The sequence below is a fragment of the Myxocyprinus asiaticus genome, chromosome 28, assembly GCF_019703515.2.
Source record: "Myxocyprinus asiaticus isolate MX2 ecotype Aquarium Trade chromosome 28, UBuf_Myxa_2, whole genome shotgun sequence".
NCBI classification, from domain to species: Eukaryota; Metazoa; Chordata; class Actinopteri; order Cypriniformes; family Catostomidae; genus Myxocyprinus; species Myxocyprinus asiaticus.
The window spans coordinates 29,668,074-29,692,765 of NC_059371.1; the positions used below are offsets into that span (position 1 = coordinate 29,668,074).

Sequence of the window (24,692 nt, forward strand, 5' to 3'; positions counted from 1 at the left end):
AATGTTGCTGGAAACAGGCAGACGAAGACATGATGAACCCAAGTGCAGTTTTATTTACAAACGTGGAATCCCAAAAAACCCTAACTATAAACATGAACTAAACAAACTACTTGACATGAAACTAGACCTGGCTTAAACAAAACAACGTTACATTCACAATACCACACACCAGAGGTAGGGTTCCTTGAAATATGGCCTGGCAAGACATGGCGTGGGGCCTGGCGAGACAGGGCAAAGTCAATGGAAAGTTGGGGCCCTGAGAGGCTCGAGGGGTGGAGCTGATGGGGATGGAGGTCCCCGGTGGGGCAGAGGTGGGCCTGGACCATTGAGCAGAGACGGGCTTGTGACATGGAGCAGTCTGAGGCGTGGCTGTGACATGGCCTGGAGCGGACTCTGGCGTGGCTGTGACATGGCCTGGAGCGGACTCTGGCGTGGCTGTGACATGGCGTGGGGCAAAGTCGTGAAGGCGGAGCCGTGGTAGGCTCGAGGAGCGAAGCCGTAGAAGGCAGAGCCGTGGTAGGCTTGAGATTAAGAGCCCTGGATGATTGGGAAATGACCTTAGTGGTCGTGGGCATGGACTGAGTCTCAGGAACGACCTCCGTGGTCATGAACATGGGCAGAGACTTGGAAACAAAAGCCCTTCTCCTCCTCCGGGAGGCCGAAGTTGGCAACGCTGGCTCTGGGATGGACGAGGCTGGCAACGCTGGCTCTGGGACGGACGAGGCTTCCAGCTCGTTGGCCGTGGCAGGCATGGGCTCGGCAGCCATGACGTGGGACTCCGGCTCAGCAGCCACCTCCCCCACAGTGAACGTAGAACCAGTGATCTGCAGGGCAAGGTGGATATACTGAGCGAGGCTGAGGGAACTGCGACCACCAGGCATCAGGGTGGAAATTGGCTCAGTTAATCCGAAACAGAAACAGTCTTTGAGGGCGACCTCATTAAAGACCACCTCGCTGGCCAGAGAGCAGAAGTCCCCCACATAATCCTCCAGGGACCTATTCCCCTGACATAGGTGCAGTAGTCGGACCGCTGGGTTCATGGTTGGCAGTGAGGTATTCTGTAACATTGCTGGAACAGGCAGACGAAGAGTCGATGACATGATGAACCCAAGTGCAGTTTTATTTACAAACGTGGAATCCCAAAAAACCCTAACTATAAACGTGAACTAAACATAAATGACCTGACCTGACCTGACCTGACCTGACCTGACCTGACCTGACCTGACCTGACCTGACCTGACCTGACCTGACCTGACCTGACCTGACCTGACCTGACCTGACCTGCAAAGTTACATTCACAATACCTCACACCAGACAATGGCAAACATGAGGGCTTAAATACAAGGACATGGGTAACAAGTAAACAAGACAACCAATCACAAGACTAAACTAATAAACAAGATAACAAGACTAATAAACTTAAACCAATGACAAACTAGAACTAATAACAAAGTAATCAAACAAGGAACCAATGAAAACAAGACACATGAACTGGGGAAACACATGACAAGATCACATGAGGGAACAGGAAATCACATGACAGGAACAGGAACTGAACTTGAAAATAAAAGACATGAAAAAACATGAACAAATCTCATAAACGTGACACAGATACTTTGTATCTTAATTTTCAACAGTACATCTTACAATTAAAAACTTAAACTTCTTTTTATAAAATGTTTAGCTTTAAAAGTGTGCTTGTGCTTCATTTCTTTAAAATAAATGCCACTTGGTTTGCTATACTGTTATCTAATGCAATTACATTCATAAATTTGTAAATGTAGCTTAAGTGTCGTAATCCTTTTGGGGACCAATGTAAATGTTTTGTATTTGGAGAGTTGTTATCTGTTTATGTGCATATGTGAGTGTGTTTGTGTGTTGACCTGTGTGCGTTGACGGGGTTGCCATGCCTCCTCATTCCCATACGTGATGAAGGGTCCATTGCAGATGCAACATTCCAGCAGTACAGGACTTCCCAGCATTGGTGACATTGTCCAGGGGCAGATCACATGGGTCTCTGTCTCTGCCTCCTTCACATTATTATCACCATGATGACGACTGAGCATTTTCCATTTTCTTGCCTGTTGGAAAAACACAAAAGAAGTAAGCCATTCTACCAAAAGGGCCTAAAACTTGAGTAATAAATAAGTAGGCAGTCATTTAGAAGACGCTTTTACTTGAAATATAACTTACAGTGCACAGTCGCAATGGAACAATCTGAGGTTAAGGATCTCACCCAAGGCCTTAATGATAAAAGTTCATGGCATTGTTTGCGAGATTTGTACCTACAACTTTTTGGTTTCCTACAAAGATCTTGAACCACAACACAACACCAGTGCATAAGTAAACATTTGTGAGGCAACAAAGTAAGAGCAGATTTTTATAAGATTTTATAAGGAAAATGTGAGTGGTGCATGTTTGTGCAAAGTTACCGCCATAATGCTAGGGTGGTTGCCAAGGCATTGCTGTGTGAAAGCTAAAGGCCAAAGTATACTTCAGTTGTCCGCGTTGCTGATTGCTCTTAGATTTTCTCGACACGCGGACAGTCCTCGTCTGTGCACATCGTCGGACCATGCACCTGCTCTTGACTGTATGAAAAGACTATCACAAAGCAGTTGTAGTGGGCATACGTCGAACATGTTTGTGCTTGCTCGCGGTCAAAAGAGTATACAGTTGTGCTCAAAAGTTTGCATACCCTTGGAGAATTGGTAATATATGTAAAATTTTTAAAGAAAACATGAGTTAGCAGGCAAAACACATTTCTTTTATTTCTTATGGGATTCATATTCAACTGTAGGTTATAACAGAATGGCACAATCATAAAACAAAACATGGCAACAAAGAAAAAAATGAAATGACCTCTGTTCAAAAGTCTGCATACCCTTGTTCTTAATACTATGTATTGACCCCTTTAGCATCAATGACAGCATGCAGTCTTGTGTAATAGTTGGCTATGAGGCCCCAAATTCTTGCAGGTGGTATAACTGCCCATTCGTCTTGGCAAAATGCCTCCAGGTCATGCAAAGCCTTTGGTCGTCTTGCATGAACAGCACGTTTGAGATCTCCCCAGAGTGGCTCGATGATATGTGGCTCGACTGTGATGGCCACTCCAGAACCTTCACCTTTTTCTGCTGTAACCACTGGAGGGTCAATTTGGCCTTGTGCTTAGGGTCATTGCCGTGCTGGAAAGTCCAAGAGCGTCCCATGCGCAGCTTTCATGCAGAAGAATGCAAATTGTCTGCCAGTATTTCCTGATAACATGCTGCATTCATCTTGCCATCAATTTTCACAAGATTCCCCATGCCTTTAGAGCTCACTCACCCCCAAAACATCAGTGAGCCACCACCGTGCTTCACCAGTGGGGATGGTATTCTTTTTACTATAGGCCTTGTTGACCCCTCTCCAAACATAGCGCTTATGGTTGTGACCATAAAGCTCTATTTTGGGCTCGTCACTCCAAATTACAGTGTGCCAGAAGCTGTGAGGCGTGTCAAGGTGTTGTCAGGCATATTGTAACCGGGCTTTTTTGTGGCATTGGCATAGTAAAGGCTTCTTACTGGCAACTCGACCATGCAGCTCATTTTTGTTCAAGTATTGTCATATTGTGCTCCTTGAAACAACCACACCGTCTTTTTCCAGAGCAGCCTGTATTTCTCCTGAGGTTACTTGTGGGTTTTTCTTTGTATCCCGAACAATTCTTCTGGCAGTTGTGGCTGAAATCTTTCATGGTCTACCTGACCTTGGCTTGGTATCAAGAGATCCCCGAATTTTCCACTTCTTAATAAGTGATTGAACAGTACTGACTGGCATTTTCAAGGCTTTGGATATCTTTTTATATCCTTTTCCATCTTTATAAAGTTCTATTACCTTGTTATGCAGGTCTTTTGACAGTTCTTTTCTGCTCCCCATGGCTCAGTATCTTGCCTGCTCAGTGCATCCATGTGAGAGCTAACAAACTCATTGACTATTTATACACAAACACTAATTGCAATTTAAAAAGCCACAGGTGTGGGAAATTAACCTTTAATTGCCATTTAAACCTGTGTGTGTCACCTTGTGTGTCTGTAACAAGGCCAAACATTCAAGGGTATGTAAACGTTTGATCAGGGCCATTTGGGTGATTTCTGTTATCATTATGATGTAAAAAGGAGCCAAACAACTATGTGATAATAAATGGCTTCATATGATCACTATCCTTAAATAAAAGACAGTTTTGGGCTCCATTGTCCATAGCACAAATGTGCACAAGTTGCACACTGAAGTTTAATACTTGGGTGTAGGGTTTTCTTCAAATCCATACTAATTATACCACCACAAATTATAAATAGAATCAAACATTTCATCATCATTGCTAGGTCTCTTTGTCATGTGGTTTCCACTGTACTGCTCAGATTTACATATCTGCAGTAATATAAAGCACTTTAAGAAACAAATAGATAATATCAGATATCAAAGATTAAAGTTCAGAGCAAGAAGCAGATCTGAATTTGAATCAAAGACACAGATTAAAATGAAGTGTGTACAGCTGTATGCGGGTTTATGGAATTCAGCTGATAAAAGCTCAAGGTTCAGTGAAAAGACGTCACTGCACTGACTCAAGATTATTCTATAATCCACAACAATCAGAGGGACACACACTAATACACACAAACACACACACTTTGCTCTTTATCCCCTGATTCTAAGGATGTAGCACAGATTCAAGGGAAAGGTGATCTTGGAACTGTAACTACCCTTTCTCAGGACCTAGTCTTGTGCACACTCACTCAGCCTGTCCCAAATATTTCAACATCAAAAGCTGCCGATTATGTAAGTGCACTTACAGGAAAATGTTAAGATAAAAACGGTTAATCAGCAACTCTGCTCTCCCTTCCTCCCTTTTCTTCTCTCCTCCTAAGAGTGTGTAAGTTAGCATTTCTCTTGCCAGGCTTTGCACAGCCATTGTATTGAAATCTTCCAGACTGTATTTTCCAGGCAGAGATTTACCAGTCAATACAAAGTAAATGCAATTGCTAAAGCAACAACATCATTTTATGGTGCTTTTATGACACTTTTGGCTCACAAGTCGATTCACGGTAATTTGGGAAGTTGACATGTCCAGTGGTGCTCCAACTAAAACTATTTTTAACAGCACTTTGCTTATTCTTTTATCATTATTATGCATGCATTTTTTTAATAAACATTTCAATGAAGAGGATACATGGGATATTTGTACTTTTTACTATTTGTATTGTAAAATAATCTGACACCCAACAGGACCATTTAAAATGAGTAACTAATGATGGCAAAAAGGCCATTAAAATAGTTAAAAACTTAAGATAAATGATGACCAGCAGTGTCAGAAATTAACTTTTCATTAAGGGGTAATATTTGCCCACTGGAATTCATTTTCAGGGGCATATTTTTTTCTAACCCAATAAAAACACTGTATGTCATCCTTTTATTCTTTAAATCAATTTATTAAAATACATTAGGTTATCACCTATAAATGAAATCATCATAAACTCATATTTTGTATGATAGTATATTTAACTAGGCCTAGAATAAAATATATTAGATGATATAAACAAAAATAATTTATTACGGGGTTATTTATTTATTTTTTTTTATTATTTTTTGCCCCCACATTTTGAATTTTGGGAGCATTTTTGTCAATTTCTGTGACATTTTTGCCCCAAGCCCCTGTTAATTTCTGACCTGGTGACCAGTCACTGCACATAAAATATCAACTTTTCCTTATGCATATATATCCATTCGAATCTAAATAGTAATAAACATCAAGTAATATTCATGCTGATTACTGTAAGAAAAAGTTCATTGACATGTTATGGGTCAATTATGCATTATTAGTCTTCTTAAAAGCTAAATATTTTGAGCACTTAAGTGTGTGAATCTGTGTCTATGAGTCTCGTCTCTACAGTCTGGTCTTTCTCAGTTTATGTTTAACTAGCCATCCATATGAAGATATACCATAGACTTCTGATGTAAAGTTAATTAAAATGGCTACACTATAAATCCTAATGTAATCACTGAAACAATCAAGTTGTCCCAATTAAACATTACTAGATATGTCAAGTTTTGGAATCATAACTCAAATGTCTATGTTCCTTGAACTTATTTGACTTAGAAATCTATAAGATAAACATTTTAAGTGTTAATAACTCAAACAATCAAGTACAAAATTGGGTGTTGTAATGTTTGTCCCCCTTGACTGTGACATCATTTGTGAATCATTGCCGTCACACAGCGTACTTCAAGCACTGAAATTATTAAATATAAACAATTATAGTTTAAGCAAATCTCAGTTTAGGCAATTTAAAGGAGTATTCCGGGTTCAATACAAGTTAAGATCAATCGAGCAGTGGCATCTCAGGGTCATTATTTAGTGTGGCGCACAAACAATCACTTAACAATCAATTATTTGACCGATCTTTGAAACATTGATAAATAATTCCAAATTCTGTCTGTCATTTTGACAGATAAAAAAGAAACCAGAAAAACATTTTAACCTTGTGCATCAGTTTTGACTTCACTCTTTGTCCCTCACATTCCCGCAGTGCATGTGCCCTGCTTATTCCCTGGTATTAATATGCGTATTAGATGCGTAACTGGAGCCATCATCATTTACACCTGGTACTGTGCATCTCTTTTATGTTTAGATTTTGAGTAGAGGGTGTCTGATTTCATGACTGCATACATCAATCATTACTTCAGTGTGTTAATGTATGATAATAAAGTGCAAACTGCATAAAAACAAAAAGAAAACACACACACAAAAAAGCAGTGCATCATTTCAGCCAATTATGCATGCATTTAATAAGTGCAAACATCATGTTTAGAGCAGTATTGTTTGTTATTTTAGCAGAGTAACTGTTAATTGAGCTTCACAGATGTGCTTCTCATGTTACAGTTTATGTTCACATCAGGGACTATGAAGTTCTGTGAACTAGTGCATGTGTGTATGCACTTTAACCGGCAAAGTTTGAAAACCTAATTTTAGCGCAGTGGTTGATTGACAGGAAGAAGTTTCACACTAGAACTCATTGGTTTCACAAAAGCCTATCTACTGTCATGTATGTGCCATTATAATGGTTGCTACGCTCCTCAATGCCCTAGTACTTATAAAATGAAAACAATTATGACTGATAAAAATAGACCATGACAAAAATTTTACAGAGAGTGACGAATTTTTGGACTCAAGATGGCGCCGAGTATGGCTGCTGCGTTGCGAGCTCCGACACAACATAGCAATGTTTTGTTTGTTTTGTTCACAATTCTTATGTTGTTTGTCTTGGATGTTGTCTGCCTTATTGTCTATGACAGACAAACACTTTTGGACATTGGTTCAGCAATCTCACACCGAAAACCGGACTTCACATTCCTCAATGCCGACCCGCTGTTTACAAATACGCAAGCGGAGCCCTTTGTCTGGGTAGCACGGCCACGGAAATGCAGGAGGAAAAGGGGAAACAGAGCCGGCGTTCTCATCAGAGTAAGACGCCGTGCAAATCGACCCCCGCTACCCACTATTCTACTGGCAAATGTTCAGTCTCTGGATAACAAGCTCTGCGAGCTGAAAGCGCGGATCTCTTTCCAACAAGACACGAGGGACTGCTGCATTATCTGCCTAACAGAAACTTGGATGTCTGCGGAGATTCCAGACTCAGCCATTGAACCCACGGGGTTCTCCGTGCACCGAGCGGACAGAGCGAAAGACCTCTCAGGTAAAAGCAGAGGTGGTGGTGTATGTTTTATGATCAACAAATCCTGGTGTGATCAGAGGAACGTACATTCTATCACGTCTTTCTGCTCTCCTGATCTGGAATTTATTATGCTTCTGTGTCGACCATTCTGGCTACCGAGGGAATTCACAGCGGTCATTATCACTGCTGTGTACATCCCCCCACAAGCCGACACAGACCGGGCACTCAAGGATCTGTATGGGAGAATAAGTGAGCAGGAAACCGCGCACCCTGAGGCCGCGTTCATTGTGACCGGGGACTTTAATAAAGCCAGTTTAAAATCAGTCGCACCAAAATATCACCAGCACATTAGTTTCAACACACGAGGGGACCGGGTTTTGGACCATTGTTACTCTCCGTTCCGGGATGGCTACAAATCCCTCCCCCGCCCACCATTTGGCAAATCGGACCACTCTTCCATTCTGCTTCTGCCCGCTTATAGGCAGAAACTGAAACAGGAAGCACCCACCCTCAGAACGATCCAGTGCTGGTTGGACCAATCAGATTCTACGCTACAAGACTGTTTTGATCACATGGACTGGGAGATGTTCCGGTCCGCCTCTGATGACGACATCGAGCTTTACGCTGATAGCGTAATGTGTTTCATCAGAACGTGCATAGAGGACGTGATTCCGACCAAGACAATACGGATCTATCTGAATCAGAAACCTTGGATCAATAGCGATGTTCGCGCGGCACTTAATGTGCGGACCTCCGCTTTTAATTCCGGGAATGCGGAGGAGCATAAACAAGCCAGTTATGCCCTCCGAAAAACTATCAGAACCGCAAAACGCCAGTACAGGAGCAAGATTGAAGGACAGTTTAACACCTCCAACTCTAGAAGCATGTGGCAGGGAATTAACATCATCACGGACTTTAAAGGGAATAAAAACTCCGCCATGAACACCGCTGCCTCTCTACCGGATGAGCTAAATACTTTTTATGCTCGTTTCGAGGGAAATAACACCGCCCTCGCGGAGAGAGCTCTCGCGGCTGAAGCTACAGAGGTTAGTTCACTCTCCGTCTCTGTAGCGGATGTAACATGATCCTTCCGACGGGTGAATATCCGCAAAGCCGCGGGCCCAGACGGCATTCCGGGCCGCGTCATCAGAGCGTGCGCGAACCAGCTGGCTGGTGTTTTTACGGATATTTTCAACCTTTCCCTCTCTTTGTCTGTAGTCCCCACATGCTTTAAAACATCCACAATTGTGCCTGTACCAAAGCAATCAAAAATAACTTGTTTAAATGACTGACGTCCTGTTGCTCTGACCCCCATCATCAGCAAATGCTTTGAGAGACTAATCAGAGATTACATCTGCTCTGTATTGCCACTCTCTCTTGACCCGCTGCAGTTTGCTTACCGCAACAATCGCTCCACTGATGATGCCATTGCATCTACAATACACACTGCTCTCTCCCACCTGGAAAAAAAGAACACTTATGTGAGAATGCTGTTTGTAGACTACAGCTCAGCATTCAACACCATAGTGCCCTCCAAGCTAGACGAGAAACTCCGGGCTCTGAGCTTAAACAGCTCGCTGTGCAACTGGATCCTGGACTTCCTGTCAAGCAGACGCCAGGTGGTTAGAACAGGCAGCAACATCTCCTCATCACTAACCCTCAACACTGGAGCCCCACAGGGCTGTGTTCTCAGCCCACTACTGTATTCCTTGTACACACATGACTGTGTGGCAACACATAGCTCCAATGCCATCATTAAGTTTGCTGATGACACGACGATGGTAGGTCTGATCACTGACAATGATGAAACAGCCTACAGAGAGGAGGTGCACACCCTGACACACTGGTGTCAGGAGCACAACCTCTCCCTCAATGTCAGTAAGACAAAGGAGCTTGTGGTGGACTTCAGAAGAAAAGACAGAGAACACAGTCCCATCACCATCAATGGAGCACCAGTGGAGAGAGTCAGCAGCTTCAAGTTCCTGGGTGTCCACATCACTGAGGAACTCACATGGTCCGTCCACACTAAAGTCGTTGTGAAGAAGGCTCATCAGCGCCTCTTCTTCCTGAGACGGCTGAGGAAGTTTGGAATGAACCACCACATCCTCACACGGTTCTACACCTGCACTGTGGAGAGCATCCTGACTGGCTGTATCTCCGCCTGGTACGGCAATAGCACCGCCCACAACCGCAAAGCACTGCAAAGGGTGGTGCGAACTGCCAGACACATCATCGGAGGTGAGCTTCCCTCCCTCCAGGAAATATATACAAGGCGGTGTGTGAAAAAGCTCGGAGGATCATCAGAGACTCCAGCCACCCGAGCCATGGGCTGTTCTCACTGCTACCATCAGGTAGGCGGTATCGCAGCATCAGGACCCGCACCAGCCGACTCCATGATAGCTTCTTCCCCCAAGCAATCAGACTTCTGAACTCTTGATCTCCCACGATCAAAATACATCAGCACTGCACTTTATTACCCTTACTCTTATATCTCACACCGGACTGTCATAAATTATATTATTATTATTATATTATGTTCTCTCTTAACAACTGACTATCAACCGACAGCCTGAATGTCAATACAGTACAATACTGTACATTCTATATATATATACTTTTTTATATATTTTTATTTTTAATTTTTATTGAATAAGGTGTATCTATATAGTTTTAGGCGTATTGTATACTGTACAGTGTATGTTATTATTTGTATATTGTTGAGTGTAATTATGTGTATATCAGATGTTTAAATTGTGCTGTGTTTATTTGATGTTATTGTAAATTGGTATATGTCTCATCACTGTCACGAATGCTATGTTGATCGGAACTGCACCCAAGAATTTCACACACCATTGCACTTGTGTATATGGCTGTGTGACAATAAAGTGATTTGATTTGATTTGATTTGAATAAAGAATTTTTTTTTGGGCAACTTCTGAACATGATGCCACACAGACATCCCTAATAATTTAATCTCAGCACAAAACACCACTAAGATGTTCACATCCACGTCAAAAAGCTCAAGTGACCGTGAAAGTAAACCACAAATAGGCAAATCATCAAAGGGTGTGCATATAATCTCACTAACTTAAATGAACAGCATAACAAAACTAATCAAAACGACAGACTCCCAATATTTAGCAGTCATTGATATTTAATACAAACCAATGCATCAACAACACCTCAACGCAATGGCATACAATTCAATGAAATGATGAATGCTGCTTAACTAATCCAACCAACAGCACATTAGAAAAAAAATTTGCTTTTAAAACTTACCAATGAAGTTCACTACGCAGGTTTGCAGTCAAGAGCAGTAACTTCCAATGCTCATGTCAACATCTGACATAAATATGATCAAATTTTTTGATTGGCTCAGGGACAAAGGTAAACGAGCCCTTCAGGCCATTGTTGAACGCTCGTTGCACATGCGCATGATGTTCTCCAGATCTCCGTTGATTAACAATGTGGATGAAGGGCTAGCCCCGCGCATAGCAAATAAGAATGATTAAATGGCTTTTACACAACATACCTTAATAATAATATAATTTCTCAAAAGAATATATACTTTTTTCTTGTATAATAGACATTAAAACACGTTTAAGTTGCAGAAAATATATTATTTCTTAAAATACATTTATGATGATGGGCAAATTCCAATCGAAAATGATCATCCCTTTGCCCTACTCACTATGAAGGACAGAGCTCTTGATGTGGGCACACTGAAGGGCGCATGACATTACAGTTTGAATGTAGCCATCACTAAAAGCCTTGTGACAGGGCCCTTTGTGAAAAAATTAACTTTCTTTTGTTTGGAACGACCCTTCGAGTGGCATCCCCTTCTTGAAGTGCCCTTCAAGAGCATAAAATGCCACTTGGAAAATGACCGATGCCATGCAATTTGCACAAGAGAGCCACCTCTGGTGGGGCTTAGCCCCACTTGCCCCTAATGTAGAGATGCGGCTGATCGACAGCATTTGTGGCATAATGTTGATTACCACAAAAAGTAATTTGTACCGTCCCTCCTTTTCTTTAAAAAAAAAGCAAAAATTGAGGTGACAGTGAGGCACTTACAATGGAAGTGAATGGGGCCAGTTTTTTAATGTTAAAATACTCACTTTTTCAAAAGTATAGCCACAAGACATAAACAATATGTGTGTAAACATGATTTTAGTGTAATAAAATCACTTACTAACCTATATGTATAAAGTTATAGCCAATTTTACAACTTTGTTGCCATGATGATGTAGTCAACAAACCCTAATACACTAAAATGACTGTTAAAATGATAATTTAAACAACTTACCAACTCAAATAATACATTAGTTTTAACAGAAGAATTCATTTTAGTGCTTTTATAAAATTATAAACTTCACATTTTTGCCTTTAAACCCTCAAAAAATTGGCCCCATTCACTTCCATTGTAAGTGCCTCACTGTAACCTCCATTTTTCCTTCTTTTTAAATGGTTAAGTCTAACTCTAGGTAAACACCATGTTATTAGGTGAACTTGATGACACAAGTTTTGAGAGACACAATTACTCATTTAAATTGAGGGACTCAATTTATTGGATTATGTATACTTACTTTATTAGGGTTGACAGTGTATGGAATAGCCCTAACCAAGTTCCTAACCCTACCTCTAAATATGAGCTTTTTTTATTTTATTTATTTTTTTAGAACTCATTTACTTTACTTATGAATCACTTTTACTTTTGAGGACATTCTAATCTAAGGACAATCTGGACACGCTTTTAGAGTGATTCAGAAATTATTACACAATGATTCAGGGCTTTTATACACCAGTAGAAACCTCTCTCTAAATATTATACTGTTCCTCCTTCACCACGATAGCAGTAAATATATAAAGTAGGTGAAGGTCAAAAACTTCCTTCAAATAACTTCTACCCAGCTGACACTGCTAGTCCACGCTTGGAAGGTAAGAGGGAATTTGGCTCAGATCCACACTCAACTGGCATAGTACCAGAGAGCAACACAGTTGTCGGCCACCGAAAGTCTCAGGGCCCAATACAGAGATAAAGAATCACTTGGACCAGCGCAGTGCTATTGTCACTTTAAGGACCCTAGTGACAGCACTTCTGTGTGGCTAGATGGTAGGTGTATGTGTTTTCCTCAGAACCTAGTAACCATTAGCCTCATTAACCCTAACCAGAGATTCACAGGGGATAAAGGGCTTCAGTGCCAGAGGCTGTAGCGTGAACAAACAGATTGAACAAACAAACAATTACATTACTAATTGGTCCACGCGTAGCCTGATGATGGTCTGATATGATGGTCCAGAAGCCATGATTGTATAATCCTACTGAATTATACAACAAATATGCTGTTTTGTTGTTTTGTACTTGAAACGAGTACTAATAAATGCAAAGTCCACAACAGCTCAGCGGTGTGAGGAAAATTGTTGCTTGATCCGTTTGTTTAAGCGAGGAGTCAACGCTCTGGAATTCCAGTGGCTGACATCAAAAACAGCTTTGAGTTTACTGGAACTAATGACACATGCACTGGATTGTGGACAGGGAATGGTGGTTGGTGTGTTTTTGTGGTTGTGCTAGCACTGTTGCCCATAGGAGCATTTTATAACCCAAAAGTTGCTCTTTCATGGCTCAGAAAACTTAAAAGAGCTCTAAATTCTGTTTATTTGAGTATCAACTTTGTCTCAGATATTTACCCTGAAATGATTTAGGGGGAATACAAATAGAAACAAATGAGACAATAGTTAATATAAAGTAAGATCTATAACATTAATGTGGATAGCATAGCTCAGATAATTTGGTCTTGGAAGAATTCAATGAGAAATTTATCAGCAAATCTGAGCACATCTCTGCTGAGCCATTATAATTTTTTTATAATTTATAATTTTCTTTATTTATCACACATTATACATTTGCACATATACAGTGAAATTCTTCTTTTTCACATATCCCAGCTAGGCTGGGGTCAGAGTGCAGGGTCAGCCATGATACGGCGCCCCTGGAGCAGATAGGGTCAAGGGCCTTGCTCAAGGACCCAACAGTGGCATCTTGGCGGTGCTGGGGCTTGAACCCCCGACTTTCTGATCAGTAACCCAGAGCCTTAACCACTGAGCCACCACTGCCCAACATTAGAACTTCTATGTAAACAACAAGTGTAATGAGTTGCAGAGAGTTCTGTAGGGTTCAATATAGTTTTTAACTGCCTGCCCCATCCTTCAATAACAGCCTCTTTACAAAGCCTGCATTACATTTTAACAGGTTGTACCGCAATACTGTCTTAGTTTGCTGAAATGCCAACCTGATCTCATAGAAACATGTTACTATACCTGCTTTTTTGCAAAATGATTTTTACATGGCTCATTGTATGTATCGCAGAAGTTTCCTGGTGAAATTAACACTAGAGGTGCTAAAACAACAACTTTATTCCCTTTCACACAAATCACAAGTAAAACGGCAGATTATTTGTCCATAAACACTTACTTTTCACACTGTTCCTTACACAATCCTATCTTATGACATCTAAACACTTTTACTATAGCACATGACTTGTAAGATTGTACAACATCTGCATTACATAAGTAACTACATTTAGAAGCTTGTTCGAGTGTGATCAAATTGCATCATAGCTCAACTGAGCGTTGCACTTGCGATGCAAAGGACTGGGGTACGAGTCCTGAAGTGCACACAAGTCGACTTGTGGGTCGAACGGTCATAGTAGTACCAAAAAATGATGTGATAATTGCACAATTGCATGCTCCATCTCACATTTGCTTTATATGACACTATAGGTTAGGTTTAGGTATAAGGTTCTGGGTAGAGAGTTTGGTTTTGATGATTTAAAATATAATATTTTTCGGGAGAAAATCTTACTTGCTTTTAGCGCCACTCAGTGGAACTGCCACAATACTTGTAAGGAACCATGTAATTCATGAGATCAGGCTGTATTTATCTGTATGCCATCAGAAAGTTACTGAACAGAAGTGTTTTATTTTATTTATTTTTTTTATGGCTTAGTTTCAATAAATGGAATTCTGAGAAAGTTGCAGTATGCTTTTCATAGTACATCAGGCTTTTATCTGAAAATAATTAGATTTTGCATATGACCAAGTTCAATCAGTGGACTCTCATCATAGCCAATCAGATGTTATATTGTTGTCATAACAGCCAAAAGTCTTTTTTATATACAATAATTATTTTGTTGGGACTTTACACAAATCACAGAAGATATTGTTATAGGCCACAATGCCACTCAACCTGATGCTGAGAGCAATGTGGTCAATCAAACTTTATGTTCAGTTCAACCCGGTGAAATATGGCACTAAAAAAACTTGCACTGCATGTGTGTGTTTGTGTGATACCACAGACCTCTGAGCGATGAGTCATCGGCACAACCCCCCACTCCTTACATCTTTCTACCACATTAACTCCACGAACACACACAGACACAAACGAGCACACTAACCCTTATGCAGAGCAAGGAGCCTCACTGCTCTCCATATTTTCACAAGGTGTGAAATAAAAATCCTTCCAGGCAATTTTTACTGTAAAACACTATCATATTGCTTCTTTTGAGTCAATAAAACCAAATAAATTAAATGCAATACAGATACCTCACATGGCTGAGTTACTGGGGTAACATTTTGGAAGGAAGTTAAAGGAATAGTTCACCCAAAAATGAAAATTCTGTTATCATTTACTCTAGTTTCTGTTACAGCTGTAACTTTAGCAGAAAGTATGAAAAGTAATTTAGGATGATTGCTCAGAGAAAGATTCAATCCGACAGTAATGATGAAGGCAGGCGGTAAGAGTGAGCTGAATCAGATATGGCTTAGGATGCTGAATGAATTCAGTCATTTATAGTTGCTGCTCCTGTGATTCTCATCATTCATACACTGATATACGTTACATAACATCACCCTCAGGACAGCAACTGGACAGAAAATGTGTCATCGCTCTTGCTTTCTCTTGCTCCCATAATATTTCCTTCTCTGCTCTCTCATTCTCCTTGTCAGGATTTTTAACCAAACCTAACCTTGGCTTGTAAGCCGCCCAGTGAACTGTATCTCCTACATAAAATTCATGAATAATACAGCTTCTGCATTAGTCTTGTGGTTATTTGAGAACTGTTTTTGGCAAAGCAAAGAATAAGTAGGCAATGGGTTATCAAATCAGCCATATGCAACCAACACCAGACCAAAGTTTAGCAATTGTTACTTAACTGACACTTTTATTTGCATTTTCATTTAGTGTGCAACGATACAGATGAAAAACACTTACTGGGTATTACAACCTTTTCAACTCGGGTCCAAAAGGGGGCGCTATTCCACGAAAAAGTTTACACTTACAATGTTCAAGTCCCCAGATACATAAGTCAGGCATATGTGGTATCGTTTGTAAGCTTAGAATCTGAACTTTTCATAGATAACTATCACTTCTGCATTTATGTTACATAAAATAACATAATAAGGCCTGAAAACATCTGCATCGCAAATAAGATCCACCTAGTGGTAATGTGAAATATTAATATGAATATAAAAGTCTTTCAAATAGCACCTAAATAGACAAGTCACATATCAAATGAAAGCTCTCATTCTCAGGAATGTGACAGTACTGTTTTTACATGATACCACAGTTCAAAAGATTTCCAAAAGAATCATAAAGTGAAAAATGATTTCTGTAAGACATCAAATACATATGTCTCATTTATGCAGCAATCACTGCTGCTGTAAGCCACAAATAGTTAAAAACTTGATACTTGCTCTTACTGTAAGCAGTTTTATAAATTTTTTACTTGTCTGTGAGCTTGCTTGTGTAAATAATCCAATGTTATATCTTAGATGTCCAGAACAAAATATGCAGTCCAGCAGGAAAAGCGGGCCAAATCATTGAAAATATATATTATCGACAATTGATGGTAAAATATATAATTATAAAGGGGAGTAACTCAACTTTCTAATGACACCTAGAGTGAGCTTATAGTCCACTCTGAGGCTGAGATACTCAATGAAACAATGGGGGTGGTGCAAGATCTGAAAATTAAAAAGAATATATATGGATGAGCACATCTGTGAGGGCTAAAATGCGTTAGGGCGCCACCTAAATTTCAGATCTGCATATTGTGATGAAAGGTGATTTTATTACTAGCTGACATCTTAGTGGAAAAAAAAAACAGAATTTTTGAGGGAGATAGAGCAAAAAAAAAAAAAAAAAGAAAAAGAAAAAAAAAATGATAAATTTTTGACAATTAGTCAACAGTCTATGTGAATGGTGAGCTTTTAAATTTGAGTGTGAAAAATTGCAGGTGGCAACCCAAAAATGCCCCAGAGTTGAAGAGGTTGATTTAACAAATTTAGTTAGAGTTACTGCAAATTAAAGCAACATAAAATATGCATTTCTCAATAAGAAATATAAGAATATACAAGTCATGAATATCCTATGATTAAAATGTGTTCACACTTATTGTGTATTTCATGGGACTAAACCTTTACAATATCAAGGCTGCACAGCAGAGATTTCTTTCTCTTCCTCTGAGGAATGATTGCGACACAGACTCCCTCTGAGCTCTGTGTCATCTCTCTAATACTCACTGTCCCTGAGAGCCAATCAGACAATGTGGGGAGCAATTGTGGGGAAGAGACAGAGAAAGATAGTGAGAGAGAGAAAAAGAGAGAGCTCAATGCAGCTAACCTAGGCCAGTCATGAGATGCTGTTTAGCATTGCTAAATGAAAAGACAACATGCTCAGCCTCTTATGAATCTCTACGGCATGCTAGGAGCTTTGCGCCATATGGGATCAGAATAAACAAGCAAAACAGGAAAATATTACATCAAGAGTCTTTTTGTATAGTAGGACTTGAAGCAGGGACTTAAAAATCATTAGGCTATAACTGCACCCCCCCCCCAAAACTTTTAAACATTAATCAAACTAAAATGGCTACTTGCCATTTATATACTATACCTTTCAGCAATGTTATGTTAATTAATAGTCATACGCAAAGATTCATAAAGTGTCCCTTACATTTTTCAGATTGTTCCTTTGCCCCTGTCTTGAAGGATGGATGTATGGATAGATTGACGGACTGATGGATGAATAAACAATTTTCTGATATCAGAAAAGCTGAAACACAGAGAAACCAAGGACAAATAGTTTCCCGACCTTGCATGTCTTGTTCTTGTCTGACTGGCAGGGCGTGCATGGGGCACAGGGCTGACAGAGAGGGCTGGGGGGGTGAGGGAGATAGTATCCTCCAGGACTGTAGTGACAGTAGCCATACGGTGCAGGGAAGTGTGTGTACCACAGATTCTGCCCTTCTTGACATTTTGGACATGGTGACAGGTAACCTTTAGTCTGGACCTTCTCCACGTTCACCTTTGGATTCCGCATCCATCTGCGAACCTGAAGGCACATACACATAACAGTTTTTGTGTCAATACATTATAAATAATAAAATAAATAAAGATTCTATGAATCCATTGTAACATGTCATGTTGTGTTAACAACAATAGGATAAGTGTGTTTGATGTGGACATGGAATACCAAAGAAAAGTTTTATTGCTCAGAGCTTGCTCTTTTATAGAACTAAAAATAGAACAATGAGCATTGTTAACATACAGTAATCAAATATATAGTGCTATTAAATATTTGTGGATATCGTAGGTCATTTTTTTTTTTTTCCTCTCTTTCCTAGAAGTATTCATGAGAATTGTTTATTTTGAGGTTTGTATGACTTTTGAAAGCAGACTTCGGTATGTTGACAAATCTGAGCACAGTTTTTGTCATTGTTGAGATCTCTTCTGGAACTCTTGAGGAGACATATGTGAAATTACAATGGCCTTATCTGAAGCAGAAAAGGGAAAAGTCATTTATGTTCTCCAGATGGAGACTAAATGTTTCAGGTTAAGTACAAGTTAAGCTCAAATGACCGCATTTGTGGCATAATGCTACTTTAATCTTGACTCGGGGGCCTGGGTAGCTTAGCGAGTATTGACGCTGACTACCACCCCTGGAGTTGCAAGTTCAAATCCAGGGCGTATTGAATAACTCCAGCCAGGTCTCCTAAGCAACCAAATTGGCCGGTTGCTAGGGAGGGTAGAGTCACATGGGGTAACCTCCTCGTGGTCACGATTAGGAGTTCTCGCTCTCAATGGGGCACGTGGTAAGTTGTGCATGGATCATGGAGGGTAGCATGAGCCTCCACATGCTGTGAGTCTCCACGGTGTCATGCACAACGAGCAACGTGATAAGATGCGTGGATCTCAGTGGTCTCAGAAGCGGAGGCAACTGAGACTTGTCCTCCACCACCCGGATTGAGGTGAGTAACCGCGCCACCATGAGGACCTACTAAGTAGTGGGAATTCCAAATTGGAAGAAAAGGGGATTAAAAAAAATTAAAAATAAATAATAATAATAATAATCTTGACTCGTCCCATGTTTATAAAAATAAATTGTGGATACAGTGAGGCACTTACAATGGAAGTGAGAGGGCCAGTCCATAAACATTAAAATACACTCTGTTTCAAAAGTATAGCCACAAGACGTAAACAATTTATATGATAACATGATTTTAGTGTAATTAAATCACTTACAAACCTAATGTGTAAAGTTGTATCCAATATTATAACTTTGTTGTCATGACGACACAAACGGCGGTAAACCCTGTGATCTCAGTAAGCGATTTATCGCACTAAAATCGTGCTGTCGCAACATTTTTAAAACACTGTGTATTTTAACATTTATGAACTAGCCCCATTTACCTCCATTGTAAGTGCCTTACTGTTACTGTGGTTTTTGCTTTTTTAAATAAACGAGGGATAAGTTGAAATATTTTTTTTTTGTGGTAATCAACATATGCCACAAATGCTGCCGATTAAACTTAACTTGTACTGAACCTGGAGCATTCCTTTATAGAAATGTCTACATTTGCTCTACATTTAATCTAATTACTGTCTAGGTGAAACAATATTTAAGAGACTCTTTTGTGATTTTCTTTCCTATGGGATTGAGTATTTTGCCATGCATTTCCTCAAAAGGCTCTTGTGAAAACCCATTTTCAAATACCATAAAGTAAACTATGTTTTTCAAGATTGCCTCCAGTGGCCTCCAGGAACAGGGCTGGGAACCACTGACCTAGACAGTACTTTGAATTATTTAGTTGTGCATTTGATCCAGTACAGGCATATTAAATAAAACCAACATGCCAGGGCAAATCCTCCTGACAGTCATTAAATGCAAAGCAATGAATCTGAAAGTTGTTCCAAAAGTCACCATTGAATGGCTAAAAGAGACTGGGCATGGGGTCATATGTCTTCTTTGTAGTGTATTTAATGACTTCAATCCCTTGAGTGAAAAGCAATTTTCTGGAACCCAGGGTAAAAACAGGCTGATAGCTTTCCACTTTTTACTTCATTTCATAGTTCTGCCAAACAGCTTTTTTTTTTTTTCTGCTCAGAAAGAAAGCAGGGGAAAATTATCCCAAAACATTCCTGAAATTAGTCAAATACTTCTCCATGTCCTACATACATAAACAATCACATTGTATGGCCACGAATCCAAACAATCCAACCCTGCTCTCTACCTCTCTCTCTCTTGCTTCTTTGATCGGTTATTCAAAGTTATGTCACCCTGTGTTGTCACTGTGGTAGTGTACTTGCACTCAGAGACTCTTTTGCTTTAAGCCTCAATGACCTTCTTTTCTCTTCTCTTCTCTTTCTCTTCTCTTCTCTTCTCTTCTCTTCTCTTCTGACACATGCAGTTGTTATCTTCATTTCTCTGTGCACCAGCCATGCGAGTGTATGCATGTTATTGTTATGAACTATATTGTCAAGCAGTTAGAAATGAATCATTCTTTACTGGAATCAAAGACAGAGTCGATAGCAACTCAACCAACACTCAAACATAGACATATGCCACTCCAAACACTGATGACTCAGCAACAATTCCACGAAACCATAGTCTCCAGAGGAAAAACAACATTGTGCTGCTCAGTGCAAAGCCAGAAAGCGAGTTATCAAATCCACAAGACTAAAAATACACTGACTGCAAGTTGTGTAATGTTAACGCTACACACACAGCAAGAGAAAGCTTCAAGCCGATCCACAATGACTAAAATCAATGCTGGCACTCCAGAATATTCTTTCTCATTTTCTTATCTCTCTCTCTCTCTCTCTCAGGGCATAGTCACACATAAATGCATAATAATCCAACCAAACCTTCTCACTGAGTCACTCCCTGACACCCCCATCTGCTAAGCAAGTTCATGTGTGTGTGTTTGTGTGCTTGTATAAGTAGGATTCTGGACTCAATCCCAAATTACATACTGTCGCAAATAAATATATTGAAATTATACTGAAACAACTGCCATGTTACAGTCACAAAATAAAATCTGAATAGCAGTTTTCGTTTTTCATTTTATTTCTGGGCTTTTGCCACTTGTATTAAAAGGACAATGGAGAGATGATAGGAAATGATACAGAACAAAAAGAAGAAGCGGGGATGGGATCCAGCCAACATGGTTTCATGACAACTCATAATAATTTTTTCAAGATGGCAAAATCATAAGATATCATACGACTTTTATTTCCATAGAGACCAACCAATCAACAAGCAGAATTTCAAACTGATACAACAGAGGTGTCAACTTTTCTCTACCCTCCAACACTTTATTGTAAGAAAGGAAACATCAGTGAACAAATTTGGTAACAGATTCCAAATGATCAATAACCTGTAATACGCTTCACTCGTCTCCTTCCAAACCCTGATATTTTCTTACTTCTGTGGTACACAAAGGTTATTTTTCTATTAAAATCATGGTTAAGTTTAGGGTTGAGTAAGGGGTTATACTCTATGGTCAGGTTTAACATTGGGTTAGACTTACCCAGGATAAATCATAATAACATCATTTGCTGGTTCGTTTATTTATTTCTATGCATTGCATGTTATTAAACAAGCCAACTCGTACAATTACTTACGATTTTGCCATCTCAAATTAATTATTATGACTTGTCATGAGACCGGGTTGAATCTAGCCAGATTCACTCAGATTGACCGAGTGCCACCTGCCAAGCCACATCTCCAACTGAACAACCGTTTTAAAGGTGAACTGTGTAGTTTCTGTGCCACTTGCTTAACCAAACCAAATTTGTAAAAATAATAACCTGTTCCTAAACACTCCCCCGTCTTTCATTGGTCAAACAAACAGATAGTCTACACCAAACTCACACTATTGGTTAAGCCAATATTGTTATGTTGGATTGGACAGGAATGTTTTGAAAATGCCACAGAACCACAGTGTACCACATTTCAGGGGAATCAACCTCCGCATGGCTTACTTATAGTTGTTCCTGCAAATTAAGCTAGTGTAGGAGAAAGTATTTTAACATCGAAACTACACATCTCACCTTCCAACTTATTATCCATTTATAAGTTTTAAGTTGTGCAACCGATTCTCTTACCTTTCTCTTGACAAACTGGAAGGCAGAGCACTTCTTAAAGGAGAAAGATTGTTTCTCTCCATTATGGACCAGCCGCATGGCCTCTGGCTGGCCCGCACACTCTGCGGTCCCCAGTGTGATGCCTGACAGAGGGACAGAGAGGTGAAAACAGGATTTATGGGTCTTTCTGATGCAAGAACAAGAAAGATCAGCTGTATGAGTGATCCCCGTTACTGAACAAACACTTGTGTTTGTGTTTGTGTATACATGAGAGATGTCTGTGCCTGTTGTCATACCTGTGATGCTGTCCTCCCTGGTCCAGGTTGTTATGATCGTCACTGCTGACCGATGATATCGCTGCTGCGCTGATATCGTGGGTTCCGTCTGTATGATGCTACTGGACCTCACTGCATGCCTCTGTGTCTCTGCAGCACCAAGGCTGTGTGTGTGTGTAAGAGAGAGAGAGAGAGAGAGAGAGAGAGAGATAGAGAGACAGAGATTGAGATGGAATAGAGCACACACCTTGTCAATGTGAGAGAATGCTGCAATAGGAGAGCAACACCTTCCTCTCCTCTGCTCTGTCCTCTCTCTCCCTCTGTACGGCTTTAGCACTCATTTTTTTTTATTTGGCAGCTCTAATGCACACACTCTCTCTCTCTTTTCTATCTCTCTCTCCTCCTCCGGCCCTTCCCCCTCTCCATTTCTGCAACAGTGTATGCTCTCTCTCTCTCTCTCTCTCTCTTACTCTCTCACAGTCTCTCTCTCTCCAATCTATCCCCGGAGCTTTGATTGTGTGAATGGAGGGATGGGCGATGAATGAATGAAGGCTGGGATGGATGGGTGTGTTAAGTCTGACCACTGCTGTTAGAGGAACAGCTGCAATGCTGCAAGTCATCTCTGACACACATAAACACACATAAAACACTTTTGCTCTCCCTTTCCCTCTCTAGCTCTTATTTGTTAAATTGTCTTTGTCAGGGATCATTTATGAATGAGCTGTGATTTTAAAGGTGAATGAGTCAATAGGTTCATTACCTCCAAGCGGTAGATGTCACACATCTGCATAGAGAAAGAGAATGGGAGATGGGGAGAATCAACATTCTACAGAGTTTCACAGTTAAAGATATAATGATGAGGTGATCTATCAGCCCCTTGTTCTTGCCAGTCTTGAGTACAGCAAGAAGTCGATAACATCTAAAGATTTGTCAATGGTTGGGCCTTTGTTGTTGGTCTTTTACAGAATAAAGTCAGGATGGACATTTATGGTAATTTAGAACACAAAGTAAAAAAATAAATCATTTATTATTTTAATAATATGGTCCTAATATAATTAGCATACAACAGTTAGTTCCAGTCCACTAATTTGATTAGATGTGCGGCTTTCCAAAATTGCTGTATTTAGTATTACAGCACTGGAAGGCTGCACTTCTCACTGTGAAGGGTAGAGGCATTGAAGTGTGTACTCTGAAGGGAGTAAGACATTACTGTCTCATATGTGTCTGTTTGGACATGTACAACCACTTTATTTTGAATGGGAATGTTATCTTGATAACATGGCAGCAAAACTAATGCTTATAGCTGGTAGGATTGTTGTAACAAAAAACACTTCGTCAAATATAACCTCTTGTGTCTTTAATTCAATTTAATCATTTCAAACTTGTGTACTGTCTCTCTTGTGGCGCTTGGTAAACATGAAACATGAAAATGCATACAGTGTACTGTATGAAAGGAATATTTCTCGCTAGGTTATACCTCAGTTTTCAGTGTCCGCATTGGCGCTATTTTGCCTATGCCTAGAAACGGCCCTGATGACAGGTTTTGTTGAATATTCCAGTGTTTTGCTTTTTAGGTCCCACAGATTTAAAGGGTTAGTTCACCCCAAAATTAAAATTCTCTCATCATTTACTCACCCTCATGCCATTCCAGATGTGTATGTATTTCTGTGTTCTGCAGAACTCAAACAAAGATTTTTATAAGAATATTTCAGCTCTGTAGGTCCATACAATGCAAGTGAATAGTGATCAAAACTTTAAAGCTACAAAAAGGATATAAAGGTAGCATAAAACTAATCCATACAATTATCCAGTGGATTAATCCATGTATTCTGATGAGATCCAATCGATTCGGTTAAGAACAGACCAAAATACAACCTACTGTTCTTTCTGACTATAAATCTTGACAGCAGCAGTCTCCTTGTCGATCATGATTTCAAGCTTTATTACTCTTCCTATCGCCATCTATCACTCTGCGCATGCATCAAGCATAATCGAAGTGTAATCGAGCTTGAAATCATGAATGTGTGTAGCGACTGCAATGACAAGATGTACAGTTGATAAGGAGTTACATTTCGGTCTGTTCTCACATAAAACATATTAGATTGCTTCAGAAGACATGGCTCACATCACTGGAGTTTTATGGATTATGTTTATGCTGACTTTATGTGCTTTTTGGAGATTCAAAGTTCTGGTCACCGTTCACTTGCATTGTATGGACCCACAGAGCTGAGATATTCTTCAAAAAAAAAGTTTTTTGGAGAAAACTTGGCACAGTAGTAAACCTTCCCAGAAG

General features: G+C 40.0%; 1 protein-coding gene across 2 annotated transcripts in view; it reads right to left on the reverse strand.

Moving 5' to 3' along the window:
- LOC127418670 (serine/threonine-protein kinase Sgk1-like) overlaps positions 1-22,714 on the reverse strand; it is a 37,554-nt gene extending 14,840 nt beyond the window's left edge. Inside the window, exons 1-4 of one of the 2 annotated variants that reach the window (XM_051659374.1) lie at positions 22,421-22,714; positions 22,146-22,267; positions 17,851-18,090; positions 1,884-2,081 (exon numbers count right to left, since the gene is read on the reverse strand). In XM_051659374.1, the coding sequence (XP_051515334.1) occupies positions 1,884-2,081; positions 17,851-18,090; positions 22,146-22,223 (516 nt within the window). In that variant the 5' untranslated portion in view covers positions 22,224-22,267; positions 22,421-22,714. Of the gene's footprint in view, positions 1-1,883; positions 2,082-17,850; positions 18,091-20,379; positions 20,483-22,145; positions 22,268-22,420 lie in introns of those variants that run through there. The other variant, XM_051659373.1, reaches the window with a different exon arrangement.
- Positions 22,715-24,692: the final 1,978 nt, after the last annotated feature.